The sequence below is a fragment of the Drosophila biarmipes genome, chromosome 3L, assembly GCF_025231255.1.
Source record: "Drosophila biarmipes strain raj3 chromosome 3L, RU_DBia_V1.1, whole genome shotgun sequence".
Lineage (NCBI taxonomy): Eukaryota > Metazoa > Arthropoda > Insecta > Diptera > Drosophilidae > Drosophila > Drosophila biarmipes.
The window spans coordinates 15233212-15246418 of NC_066613.1; the positions used below are offsets into that span (position 1 = coordinate 15233212).

The following is a 13207-nucleotide window of genomic DNA, read 5'->3' on the forward strand; positions in this document are numbered from 1 at the left end:
GGGATCTGGGTCATTCTGGGCTGCCAGTAAATGTCAGTAATGTTTTTTGAGATTTCCCAATAGGTTCACAAATTAATAAACATTTTAGAAATATTTTAAAACTTAAATTCTTTCCAATGGAATCGAAGAATCTCAGAATAGAACTGGAGTTCATTATTCTATTCCTTATTTAATTTTATCATTTACGCTTAAAATAAATACACCCAATTAACATTTATGGCCCACATGTCAATACTTTTCGCTTAAAGCTCAGGAAAAAAAACAACACGGAATTCCTTAGGTAATTTTCTTGGCAACTATTGCTTACCAAAGCTCCTCTAATCTGTTAAATTGCCTTAGATAATATCGGTTATACTTCTGGGAAAAACAAATGTAGGCGCAGCAAATTAAGTTATGTAATTACTGTTGCATCACGGCACTTTCTTTGAGCATTTGTTTACAGGTGCCACTCACACCTGGCTAGAACGAATTTTCGCCCAAGGAAAACGATAATGCAAAAAGTTTCGCCTGCCTTTGCCTTCCTTTTTTGGGGGAAAACTTTTATTTGAGGCGAAGGAAAAAATGAGGAATGGTGTAAAACATTTTAGTTTCAGTCGGGCTTGTTAATAAAAAAAAGTTTCGAGTGCTCCTGACGGCCTGACCCAAATAGCCGCGTTGGCCAAGTGGAAAAGTTGGCGACTTATCATTTAGTGTTAACAGCTTTTGCTGGTTAAATGCTAATTGAAATCCTTTCAGCGGGCTAATCAAATCCAAAACAATTATGTCATCGTGCTGAACTTTGCTTTTAAAATTCCATTCTGCCTTCGTTCCGTCAATTAGGCAACACTCCCCTTAACCTGATGACGATGTGGCCCGGTAATTGTTGCATAACTGCACTGCGAGAAAATGCTTGGTCGGTGTGGTCGATGAAGATGCAAAAAGGATGGCTGATTTTCCTGGACAACTAATAGCTGCACCAATCAAAATCATTATTGTATTTATCATTTAATAAATATTATGGTAAAAATTGACCAATAAAGATGGTAAGATAAGGTTAGTACTGAATCATTTTATAGTAAAACTATTTCTTTGTTGAAAAAGTGTAAAATAAATAATAGTTAGTAGTTGACAATTCCAAATATTGTATCTACAAGTTTTTTGGGTGTATCTAATATCTTATTTGTTGTCTGTGTTATTTTTCAATTTGGCTTGGCTCTTTATTAATATAAACAAATTATATGACAAATTACAGGCATAAAGTGAAGTACATTGTATCTTAAAGAAATGTTGTACTTCAAAAATACATATACTATATATAAGTAAAATATTTAAAAAGATGGCTTGTTTTGAATGGATGCCCTTTTTCCTCCGTGCGCTTGACTCTAAAATCTTCGCAAATCTCTGGGTACTTCGAGTTGTCTTTTGGCGCAGTCACGCCCCGTGGAAATTGTTTTGTGGATTTTACTCGCTGTGCGGAAAATGTCAGGCTGATGTAATTTTCAATAGATTGATTGGGATAAAGGGTTAAGGGTGCGAGGGCGGCGAGCAATAAAAACTACCTGGGCGAAGTGGAATGATGTCTGGAGCCGTGTCTATTACTCAATAGACTTACAAATTATTGCTAGCAGTTTTGCAGTTTGCAGTTTGCTGATTGCTGATTGTGGGCAGCTATTGTTGTTGTTGCTGTTGTTGTTGGGCAACGCGATAAAGCGCAACACGAGCGACAACAGCAGCAGCAGCAGCAGCAACTGCAGCAGCAGCAACTGCAGCAGCAGCAGCAACAACCACCCGGCAGCAACAACTTTGCCTACGTTCTATGACATAACTGTAATTCAAACGAGTCAGAGAGCAACCGCGCCGGCCGAAAGAGACGGCAACAGGCCATTAGAAAGAGACGAGGCACAGGCAGCCGCTTGTATAAGTGAGCGGGCGACTTACTTTTGATTTTGCCATAGGTATATCGCCACAGCGCCGTATTGCAGCAGTCAATTGAGTAATCTGCCAGTTGATTTGTTGCCGCTGCCCGCTCGCATACGTTGAAAGTGAATTTTGCGAATCGTAATTCACAGTTTACAATAGAATATTACTTAATAGACAACAATCTGGAGGCAGCGCTTGTTTTTATGACTCACGCTTGCACTTTTTCCGTTTCGATTGCCACCGCAAACTGGCCTCATTATGCAATTACGGCGGCAAGAAAATAACGAACGACAGGAACTTAATTTTTTGCATATTTTTTACCCATTTTTTGGCCGAGCGAGAGGGCAAACATCTCAATTAGGAATATGCTCAATGTTTTTTCCTTGGAACCCGAGTCGTGTGCTGGCCTGGGAGCTGATTATTACATCATTCTGCCTGTTTTGACAGAACTTGTGGGTGCCCAAACCGGGAAGGGGAAAAGCCTGGCTTGCACTTCGCTTTTCCTTGCTTGTTGCGCTTTTTATGGTGCGGCATTATTGTGAAACAGTGAATAATTGATAGAGTTATTCAATACAATAATTTCCATGCGGTTATGCAAGGGCCTTTGTTATTGTTTTGCCCAGCAGAATGCTTCTCAAGTGTCAAATGTCATTGGTTGGGCTGTGCATGTCAGCATTTCATAACCAAATAAATAAATGGGAATACGCTTACAGGGCAGTATTATGTCATATTTCAGAGGTTGTGAAATTGAAACGCAACCTACTTAATATCGGGTGAAATTAGGTAATATCTTAAAGTGATATAATAGTAAATAAGCTGATAAACATTTTTCAGAAGTAAACTAAAAGATAGATATTCTTAATAAGAGATACATTCTGCACCCTAAAATATTTTAGCCAAGATTTTTCCAAGTTGGCTAACCGCTCAAACACCGATGCACAGCTTCCACTCGGCTAACCCCGCCCACACCCAAAAACTGGTTCTGTCTTCGACTTCAAAGAGAACCCACGTAGAGCCCGCAAGGCAAACAGCACCCACGGTTCGCCCGGTGGGTGAACTGAGTTCCCGAAGTAAATACCCAAAACTTGACTGGAAATGGGAAAAGTTTGCATTCATGGACCCCAGCATTGGGCAGGCCCAAAGCAAATGAATATTTGGGGCGAAAGCACAAACAATTCCTTTCGGGTTAGAAATTCTCATTCGAAAGTAAATTGTAAATTCCTACTTTTTTCTAGTTTTTTGTTACTTAGTGTGCTGGGCCAGTGAAATGTGCGATGGCATTTCAGAAATGTGCGCCAGACTTGTCGCGGGGTGGGGCTATGTGTAGCGACGAGCATGCCAAAAAGTATCTATCAGATACGTGAACACGGGGAATGCCGGCTATGCAACGCATGGCGTCTGCGAGGAAGGAAATCGGCGGGCGGGGGTGGAGAAAGCACACGCAGCGAGAAATAAATCAAATCGCACATACTTAATAATATCTCAAAAGAAAGCGCACAGCAGTGCCGAAAATTAACACGTTCTCAGGCAAATCCGTATCTGTATCTGCATCTGTGTGTGTTCCTGTATCTGTGACGGGCATTGGCAACTGGCTTTCCCAAGGCCAGTTGAATTTTGTGGTCGTTAAACTCTCTCCCACTTTCTTCCCCTCGCCCCTTCCTGGCCCTGCTGCGGGTTCTCTTTGTTCACTTTCACGGAAAGAACTCAACGACCTCAAAATGCGCAATAAATTTTTGGCTGCCTGCACTTTGAGTACACTAGGAAAAATAGTACTAGGCAAGGGGCACTCAATCTAATAGCTTTCTTTTATTTGTATTTAAAATAGCCAAGTTTTAATAAATTAAATATCACCTAATATCATTTGTATCTTATTTCTAATCTAAATCAAAATATTTGTTATCCAACTACTAGAGCCCAATTACAATCGATTCCATTGTTCTCAGTGCGCGCAAAAATCAGGAGCACTGTTTCCAGCTCTTGTTTAGCTAATTAAAAAATGTTAGCCGCCGCAGAAAAAAGGCAGAAATCAAAAGCACAGTCAGAAATGGCCAGAAACAAATGTTAATGAGTGCAGTCACTCTGAATGATTGCAAAAGGCGTCGGGGCGGGCGGGGGCTTTGGGTTCTTGTTAAAAATAGGGGAATGACGACAATGAAGGCGGGCAAATGTTCTACGGGACGGGCCCTCGACCTCGGGCACCGCAAAGCTAACAAGATCAAGGCGCTCTTCGAGCAATTACCACAAATCGAGCGCCTATTAATGCCCGTACCTAGTACTAATGGACGGGCTTTGTCAGGTGTATTGGGCGAAGCGGGCCCCGTGTGCTGGTGCGATAAGCGTCACGACTTAATCACATGAATGGATATATTATTCACCCAATTCGCCACCCCATCATCGCCATATCGCATCGGACATGTCCGGCGGGGAGCGCCTTTGTTTGGCCTTCAGTCTGATAGCTCAGAACAAAGAAAAGGCTGAGTTGTCTGGGGTTCAGGGTTCCGCCTTTGAGAGGGGGTCTAGAAATCGCAATCAGAAAGTGCAATTCTTATCAGCAAAGCAAAAAAGGTATAGCTGGTGATGGTAAAAGGACAGTTTATGTACTCCATTTTACGTTTAGAATACCTTTTTCTTTGGGTCTGCTTATCGAATATCATTTTTCCCAGAGTTAAAATTACTTTATCTAAACTATTCCATCTACTTAATACCTTTAAAGCCCTAAGCATGTTTTACATATTACTATCAGTTCTCAAAAAAAATATGACACACCCATAAAGCCCCCTGATAAGGTCGCATTCTTGGGAATTTCTTTGCTCCAAAATTCCTTAGAAGTCAACGCCTCGAGCTGCCGCCCCCCGTTATTGCCAAGAAATTACAATTTAATTAGGCGAATAAATTGAAATAATTTGACCAAAAAGTCGCCTTCGAGTTCCATGAACCACTAAAAGAATGATTTGGAGCGCAAAAAAATCCAGCGGGCCATAAAACCTAATGGAAAGCGTTGGAAACAGGGGCGCCGAAGCCACGTGGCGAAAAAAGTTCCCAAATTAATTGCATGTTTAGTGCTAAATTCTTTCATTCCGAGGAGCGAAAAAAACCCAACTCGAAAAGGGAACATTAAGTGCAGTCGACTGGTCAGCCCGAAAACACGCAATATAATTATACGGTCGACCATATAATGTAAGCCGTATACATTTAATGCAAACACATATACGTGTATTAACGTACTAAAAGGAGAAAAGCCTTGCATGACATAGAGGCATTTTCAATGCAATAATTCTAATGGAACCCCTGCCTTTTCCAGGTTTTTATTACATTTTCTTGTGGCCGCCTGCTAACCAAATATGTATTCGGGCCAAGTCCTTGCGGCTCATTTAACAACTCTTTCCACTTAGCCAGCTTCGCTTTTTTGTTAATTATTTTCTGTGTACTTGGCAAAAAAGAAGGGAAATTCCTGATGAGGTCAACGACTACATTAGCAGCCTCAGGTCGTTGGGAGATACTCGTGTGTGTGCATTACGTATACGTAAATTAAATTGTGCCTGTCTGTCTCGGGAGCAGAGCTCGTTTCAGCAGGACATTAAATCCCTGCCGGGGGAGGGAAATTCTAGAGTGCTGACACTTTGTCCTGACATCTCCATTGTCAAGTGGGGCACTTGGCTTGGCCCACCCGGCGTATGTGTGATGTGCTGACGGCCCTCGAGCCCGGCTTCGATGTTTGCCAGCTAAAACGCTTTACTTGGCCACTTAATTGCCCCGATTTGCATTGGCTTTGGGCACTTTTTATAGCCATGACTCGGCAGTTTGATTATCAAAAGTCTTACTTCTCGTTACCTTACTGCCCCGAAAAAATGGTGTGGGATTTTTTCTTTTCTTGCCCTTATCGGCAAGAGTCAATAACTGATTGTGGCGTTCGAACTGGGGGAGAAGAAATAACCGAAAAGACAAGAGCTTATGGAATAGCATGCCTTATAAATAGAACGACTGGTGTTACTTGTTTACGTGTCAGCTGGAACGTTGCTGGTGTTTCAATGCCCCGCTCTTAATTATTCTGCCCGGGGGTAAACAAAGTCGTACGATGGATGCGTCAGCACACAATTCGGCTAATCACCAACACGCTGACAAAGTATCTGCACCTTGATAATGACAATTATGAAAGCAACGCCGCTCTTCGGCTGACCCGCCCGCCCAGAGTGTGTGTTTCAGGTGAAAAACACACCGCCCACGTGCCGACAAAAGACGACTTAATACCCCGAGAAATGCCAGACAACTTGATGCATTTATCCCCCGGCGAAAGCGAAAACACTTTGACTCACCCCAGAGGCAGAAGGAGAATTTCTCTAAAAGGCGGGGGAGCGAAGAACCAGCTCAGGAGCCCATCTAACTTTGTATTCCCCGAGTAAACAGAGAAATAAAAAGCGGAAAATCGAGCAAACAGAAACAAAAATTGATTGGTAAACACCAAATAGATGCAATTACGTTGACCCAAACAGTCGGTAAATGGAAAAATTGGTTAGACAAATATCTACCAGTCATTCAATGAAAAGATCCCAGAAAATAGAGACGTTAACATACAAAATTTATGCGTTACTAAGGTACAAAACAAATAAACACAGACCTGCTAATTATATAAAATAAAATTCCGCTGGCCCCCGAAATAGATTGGAAAACCTCGAAGTCATTCAAAGAACGTTCGAAATTATTAATTGCCAGCCAACAAAGTTTACCGATCTGAGATCTGGTTAATTTTAGCCAGGGCTTTCCACTTTCCCACCCCACTGCCACCTAATTCTGTCCATCATTTTCATTGTTTTGCTCAGGAAAAGAAAAAAAAGAGCTCTTGACGAGTCAAGTGTTTTTCGTCTAATGCCTGCTGTCTTTTGTTAATTTTTCCCCCCTTCCCGGGCACTCGAAACATTTTGTTTGATGGGTTTCTAAGTGCGTAAGTCGCTGTGATTTTGTTGCTCTTTCGAAAAAATAGAAAAACTATTTTCTCTAGAACACCGCGACGGGCAACAACAAAAGTGTCGCTGGGAAAATGGAAATGATTAATTGGCTGTTCTGGGTTTCGATATTTCTTCGGTGTGCTCCAACCCCAAATGAAGGGGAAAAGCCTCTAGAGCTCAAGTGACTGACTCAGCGCCTCAATATTTCATTAAAAAACTGAGAGAATTCTGAGAATATCAATTCGGTTGCGCGTGCCGCAGTTCACGTATCCATCAGATACAATTTGCGAAGCTATATTTACTTTGAATTTGCTCTATAAATATGGGATAAAGTGGTCCTTGGCCCGCCTCTGCCAGTGCCATTTGGCGCGCTGAGCACACACAATTAGAGTAACAAGTTGACATTCGTGGGCGGAAATCGGGTCTGGGAGTGGAGGCGGAGGCAGTGGAGAAAATACGCATACGCCGCCTGGGCTCCAAGGGGCTAAGAGTGGGCGGCTTTGAGGGGCGAGACTTGTTGCGCCTGACGTCAGCAAGCGGAGTCTATTGAGCCTTGCCTTTTTCTGCCCTGCCCTCTATTGATTTTTCAATTCCCCTCTACTGCAGGCGAATCGAAGAGGATGGCTGCTCCACTGGCAGAAAAATGAGGCCAAAAGAAGGCAGCAATCAAGAAAAATTAAAAGATTTTTAGATGAAGATTTACAATTCAAATTGTAAATTTATTTTCCAAAATCAATGATTATGATTTGTTCAAGAAGTGGTATTGGATAAAAAAAGATACTAGACACTTTCTAGCAAACTGAGTTATATAAGATATTCCCCCAAACTTACTGCAAAATATCTTTAAACAACACTCACCTTTCTCCAAGCTGGCATTGCAGAACTTGAGCGCGTCGTCCAGCAGATTGAGGTGCATGCAGCTGCTGGCCTTCTCGCTGATCTTCTTGGCCTGCAGGTCGGGGCCCCACCACTTCTCCACCAGGCGGCGCACGAGGACGTCGGGCATGAACTTCATGGCGGCGGAGCCACTGCCTCCCTGCCGGTGGACAGGCAGATAGCCGCCCAACTCCAGGCTGGCTGCCGCCGAAGTGGACGCCATGGTGGTGGTGGCCGTGGCCGTGGTGGAGGCCACTGTGGTGGTGGTCACTGTCATGGGCGGTGCGGCCAGGCGGTGCACACTGGAGGCCAGCTGGACGCCATAGCCCGCGGGAAAGCTCATCAGGCTGAGGTTGGCCGGGGCGGAGGGTGAGGTGGCCGTGAAGTAGCTGGAACCCGCTCCGCTCGCCATGGTGGTGGTCAGGGCGCAGGCCGGTGATCCGGGAGGTCCTGCCACCGAGTCCTGGACGCGCGGAAACCGCACCTGGCAGATGTTGCACTGCGTGATCGTCTCGCAGCACTGGCGGCAGAAGGTGTGCCCGCAATTGGTGGTCACCGGGCAGCGCAGGATGTCGCAGCACAGGGGGCACAGCAGCGGATCGTAGTCCTCCGTGGGGCTGGGCACTCTTGGTTCTCGCGTGGGCGAGTGCAGATCCAGCGGGGATTCGCTGGCTGCCTCAGCCATGGACGCATCACCCCCGACGCCCCTGAGGAGCTCCACCTGCTCCGCCTGGCTGTGCCTGCCCTGCTGGTGGTGGTGGTACCGCGACCAGGGCATCATGTCCAGTCTCTCCGACATCCTGGGGCTCTTGGCGGTGGGCGTGGTGGTGGTGGTGCTGCTGCTGCCGTGCGTAATGCCGCCCATCTGCCGGATCTGCGAGGTCAGTGCACTGGCCAGCGTGTTCAGCTTGTCCAGCGGCACATGGCCATCGAACTGCCGGCTGGCTATGAGGTCGTAGAGATCGAAGGCCTGTGCGAGATTGCCCACCTTGACAAAGGACTCGGCCAACAGGTAGTGCAGGGCGCTCTGGCTCTCGCTGTAGGGCAGGTAGGACTGCAGCGGCTGGCTGCCGGGCGGCAGGTGGTGACCCCGGTCCTGGTGCTGATCCTGCTGCTGCTGCTGCTCCTGGCGGAGCACCTTCATCGCGCGCAGCGAGGGCTTGCGGCAGTAGCCCTGCGACAGAGGCATCGCTGTATCCGATGGAACTCCCCCGACTGGCTGTTATTATTATTATTTAGTCGTATTTTTGTTCTCGTAGCTGCCTGCAGTCACGTATGCAACAGATTGCGTCGTTGCCCCGCGGTAGAATCTATCTTTCAGATACAATATCTATGTCTCACATCTCACTAAGCACTTCACTTTCGTTCACTGGCACTGGCACTGGCACACACATGGAGCTACATGCATATATTCCATAGATTCAATTTAATTTACTTCTCCACTTGATTCGCCATGAATTAATCTTTTGAGTGCTCTGCTTTTGGCTGTTTTGGTCGAACTGAAGAAGAAGTTTTGACGGCGGCAGCAGCAAGGCATCTGAAAGGCACAGAGAACAAAGAGAATATGAGTTGGATTTTGATTTCGACGGCGTTCCGGGAGCAGTACACTCACACAGATACGGGGATAAGAGAGCCGGCCAGAGATAGGGGAGAGTGTGAAGTAAGCGGAACAAGAAGAAGATAGGCGCTTTACGTAACGCTCAAAAAACAGAAAACAGAAAACACCGTGGCGAAAATAAGGCAGGCGAGGTGAAACGACTGATTCTCAGAGGCAGCTTTTGATTCTGTTTTATAATTCCAAACCCACACTGAAATCGGGGAAAGAGCGCCAGGAGCCGCGGCTCTCCGGCGCTCTTCGACTGCGAAGAGGAAGAACTGTATCTATTACTTAACCACTGGAGAATGTCGGATATCTCGCCCGCCAATGCACTTCCCGCACCACCAGACCCCGAAACCGATGACGTGACTTTCGTCGCCTTAGCACACGGCTAATTGTTCTTATATAAGTGTTGGGAAGACTAAAAGAACCGGGTTCATTGAACTTCCGCGAAGCTGGAGCCAAGCTGAATCCCTCAGATACTTGGCCATAGTTGCGGCTGGGGCGGGGCATAGAATGTGTTCGCCCACAGACGGCGGCACATGCTATTACATAATATTATGAAAATTAACACTGAATCACATAGAGCAAACTGACGGGGACGCTGGCTAAAGTAACGAAATCAAAATCATCGCCACACAGATACTTCGCCACCAATACTCGGGCGCAACCAGCCGCTCTCGGCCGTTCTCTTAGGCTCTCAGTTCTCTTGCCGAGAACTCTTGGGCGACACGTATTTGCGAGATACAAAAAGCCAGCGAAAGAGAGTGTGTTTTTGTTTTTGTTTGATTTTTGGCTTGTTTCGGTAGTTTTTCTTCGCTTTTTTCTGATTGTGCGCACGTTTTGCTTTTGACGTCGTTCGTATTGTATCTTGAAGATAAACAATGCCGGCATAACACACAGATACAACTACACCCGCCCTCACACACACACACTCACACACGTTTGGAGTTCGGTTTTGCCTTTGCCTTCGCATTCTGGTTTTGTTATGTAAACAATCTTTTTGGTTGTCGTCCGCCCGGCATCAAGATCTCTATTCCTTGCCCATATTATTTTCGTTTTTTTCGGGCTATAATTTGTTTACATTTGCACAGGCAGAGGCAATCAAAGTGTGCCAAAGCGAAATGAAACTACAGAACTGCGTGCAAATGAAATTTGTAGTTTTCCTCATCGGCCAGAGATATAAAACCGCGCACACACAGGTTTTTATATCGCGCGATTTCTGCTTTTGCATAAATCTCTTTGTTAAGTAATGCCGAAATATCTTATAAGTTGGTAGTTAGCCAAGAAAATGAATCTATCAAGGGTGTGTTTATATGTCTGCAGATATACGATCTACACCGGCCTTTCTGATCGAGTCGGCGACCCAAAAAATATAATGAAACACGCATGTTATATTCGGAATAGAATTTCGGCTGCAGGTTACATAAGATCTGGGGAAGTTTGTTGGGTTAGTCGGGGCAGTTCTTGAATTTTCTTAGGAAGAGAATAGAAGCTTTGGAACTTTTAAATTACTTACTTTTACTAATCTAAGGTAATTATTACAAAAGATCTGGGAAGTTCTTGAATTTTTACAGGGGGACATAAAAGTTATGGAACCTTTATAACGTTATATATCCAGAGATTAACTTTTACAAATCTAAGGTATCTGCAATCCCCTTATCTGTATCTATTTAATAACATAAGATCTGGGAAAGTTTGTTGGGTTAGTCTGGGCAGTTATTGAATTTTCTTAGGAAGAGAATACAAGTTATGGAACTTTTAAGTTGTTAAATATCTGTGTAAACTATCTATCTGTATCTGTATAATGTTAAGTAACTGCCATGATCATTATTCTCAACTTATTGCCTAATGTCATTTTTATTTACAATGTATTACTCAATAAACTTCCTATAAATTTCCCTTTCAAAACCTTCTACTGACATAGCACTAGAGAAAACCACTTTCAGATTGTTTTAAGCAGAACTCTCGGGCTGGGAACCTTATAAATATATATAGAAATAGAGAGGGCGTTTGAGATAGGGAGCCCCAGCTGCTTATATCAGTTGGCATTGTGAAACTTTGTGGTACACTGTGCGAGGGAAAAGTTGGTAAACAAGCTCGCAGGCCCTCGATTCTAATTGTTCCTGTTGTCGTTGATAGTTTCGGCTTGGCTTTGCGTAAGTTCAAATTATGTATACGACTCATATAACTGCACGTGTATCCAGCTGCAATCGTGGCTCCGGGCTATAGTGGCATTGCATAATCCGATGGCCGATAAGCGTTCCCAGGCGAACACGCCCTCAGGGCACTATAGCTCGCAGATTGCCTTATATATCTTAGCATATTATGCAATGTCACACCCAAACCAGACTAAGTGGCAGCGGTGACAAAGCGATGACATGTAATAGCCACATAACTATAGCTATAACAGCCTTTTCTGGTGTTCTAAGTCAGCTGAATGCAGGCTTTGTTTGCCTTAAGTACGATAAGTGATGGTGGGCAAACGTTGAACCAGCCGTTCAGAACCTTGTAAATTACTGATTGAAAACGGCGTATCTCTCGGATACAAGCCAGAACTTACTCCCCAAGAGTTCGTTTAAAGTTCTCTCCAGTTGAGAACCCAATTCCCCTGATCGTTCTGAGCCCCAGCAAACCCTTGAAAAATCCCCTTGGGCTTCCGATAAAGTTCTTTAATCACGCTCCTATCACCACCCCACATAGGCCATTAAATTGCATAATAATGTGCGCCATAGATTGATTATGCTCCGATGGTAATTTTCCCGGTAATTATGAAATCATACTCGCAGTTACGAAATCGCATAAATTTTCATTGCCTTGGCTCGTTTATGTGTATTTTGATTTTTTCTTTGATTTTTGTTTTATTGGTTTCCCATTTGTTTTGTCGTTTTTTTTATGACATTGTATGCGGACTCGGACGACAATGACGACGATGATAAACGCTCGTATAAATAGCTCAGCAACTAAAACGGCCACCGGGCTGAAGAATTTATTGGGGCAAGCCAATTAGCCACCAAAATATCTAGTTTTGATTTCACACTGATTACACAAGAACCGCCCCTCGTTGGCCCAGTCCCAGTCCCAGTCCCTTGGGGCCTTACGTAACGCCAGTGCGGTGTTTGATTTGGCTTATATAACATCGATCTGCCGGAGTCTGGCTTCCTCGATGCTCGACTCTGACTCATGACGAACCTTTTCGCCCGATGACGTATGCAAATGGGGTTTTCCTCCAGCCCAGCCAGCCGCTTTTCGCTGTACCCCGCCCCCTTCGGGCCTTTCGTTTTGGGCCAAGTGGGCGAACCGCCCGAATGGCTCGTTCATTGGCAGCAAACGTCGCATAATACTCGAAGTACATTGCGTGTCGTAACGCCGAGCGTCGAGCGTGCGAGAGGGGTGGTGGCGGTAAGAGGGCAGAATTTCAGTAGATTATCTGGAACTGCCATCTTTAAGATAGAAAATGGCGAAAGTGAGTCACGGATCCGAGGGAGGTGTATGGGAGGTATAACTTCCCTTGAAAGGCAACACATTTGAGTTTTAAACCATTCATTTCTTAAACATTTTTTAGAACAAGTATGTAGGAAAATAAATTATATTTAAGATAGCAATAAATAAAGTAATAACTTCCCTTGAAAGGCAACACATTTGAGTTTTAAACCATTCATTTCTTAAACATTTTTAGAACAAGTATGTAAGACAAATAAAAATATATTTAAAATAGCAATAAATGCTTTTTTAATTTGAAAACTAATTTTTGTTTTTCCTTTTTAACTTTGATAAGTATAATATAAAATATAAAAATCATTAGAATATTAATACATTCTTTTTTGTTATATTAATTTGAGGCCTTACGTTAATACAACCTTTATAAAAAAAACCCACTATAACAAATGTA

At 44.1% G+C, this 13207-nt stretch overlaps 1 protein-coding gene across 1 annotated transcript in view; it reads right to left on the minus strand.

Moving 5' to 3' along the window:
* Nucleotides 1–13207, minus strand: part of LOC108035055 (uncharacterized) — a 28837-nt gene that overhangs the window by 13760 nt on the left and 1870 nt on the right. Inside the window, exon 2 of the mRNA XM_017110435.3 lies at nucleotides 7701–9255. Coding sequence (XP_016965924.1) covers nucleotides 7701–8907 — 1207 coding nt within the window. The 5' untranslated portion in view covers nucleotides 8908–9255. The remainder of the gene's footprint in view (nucleotides 1–7700; nucleotides 9256–13207) is intronic.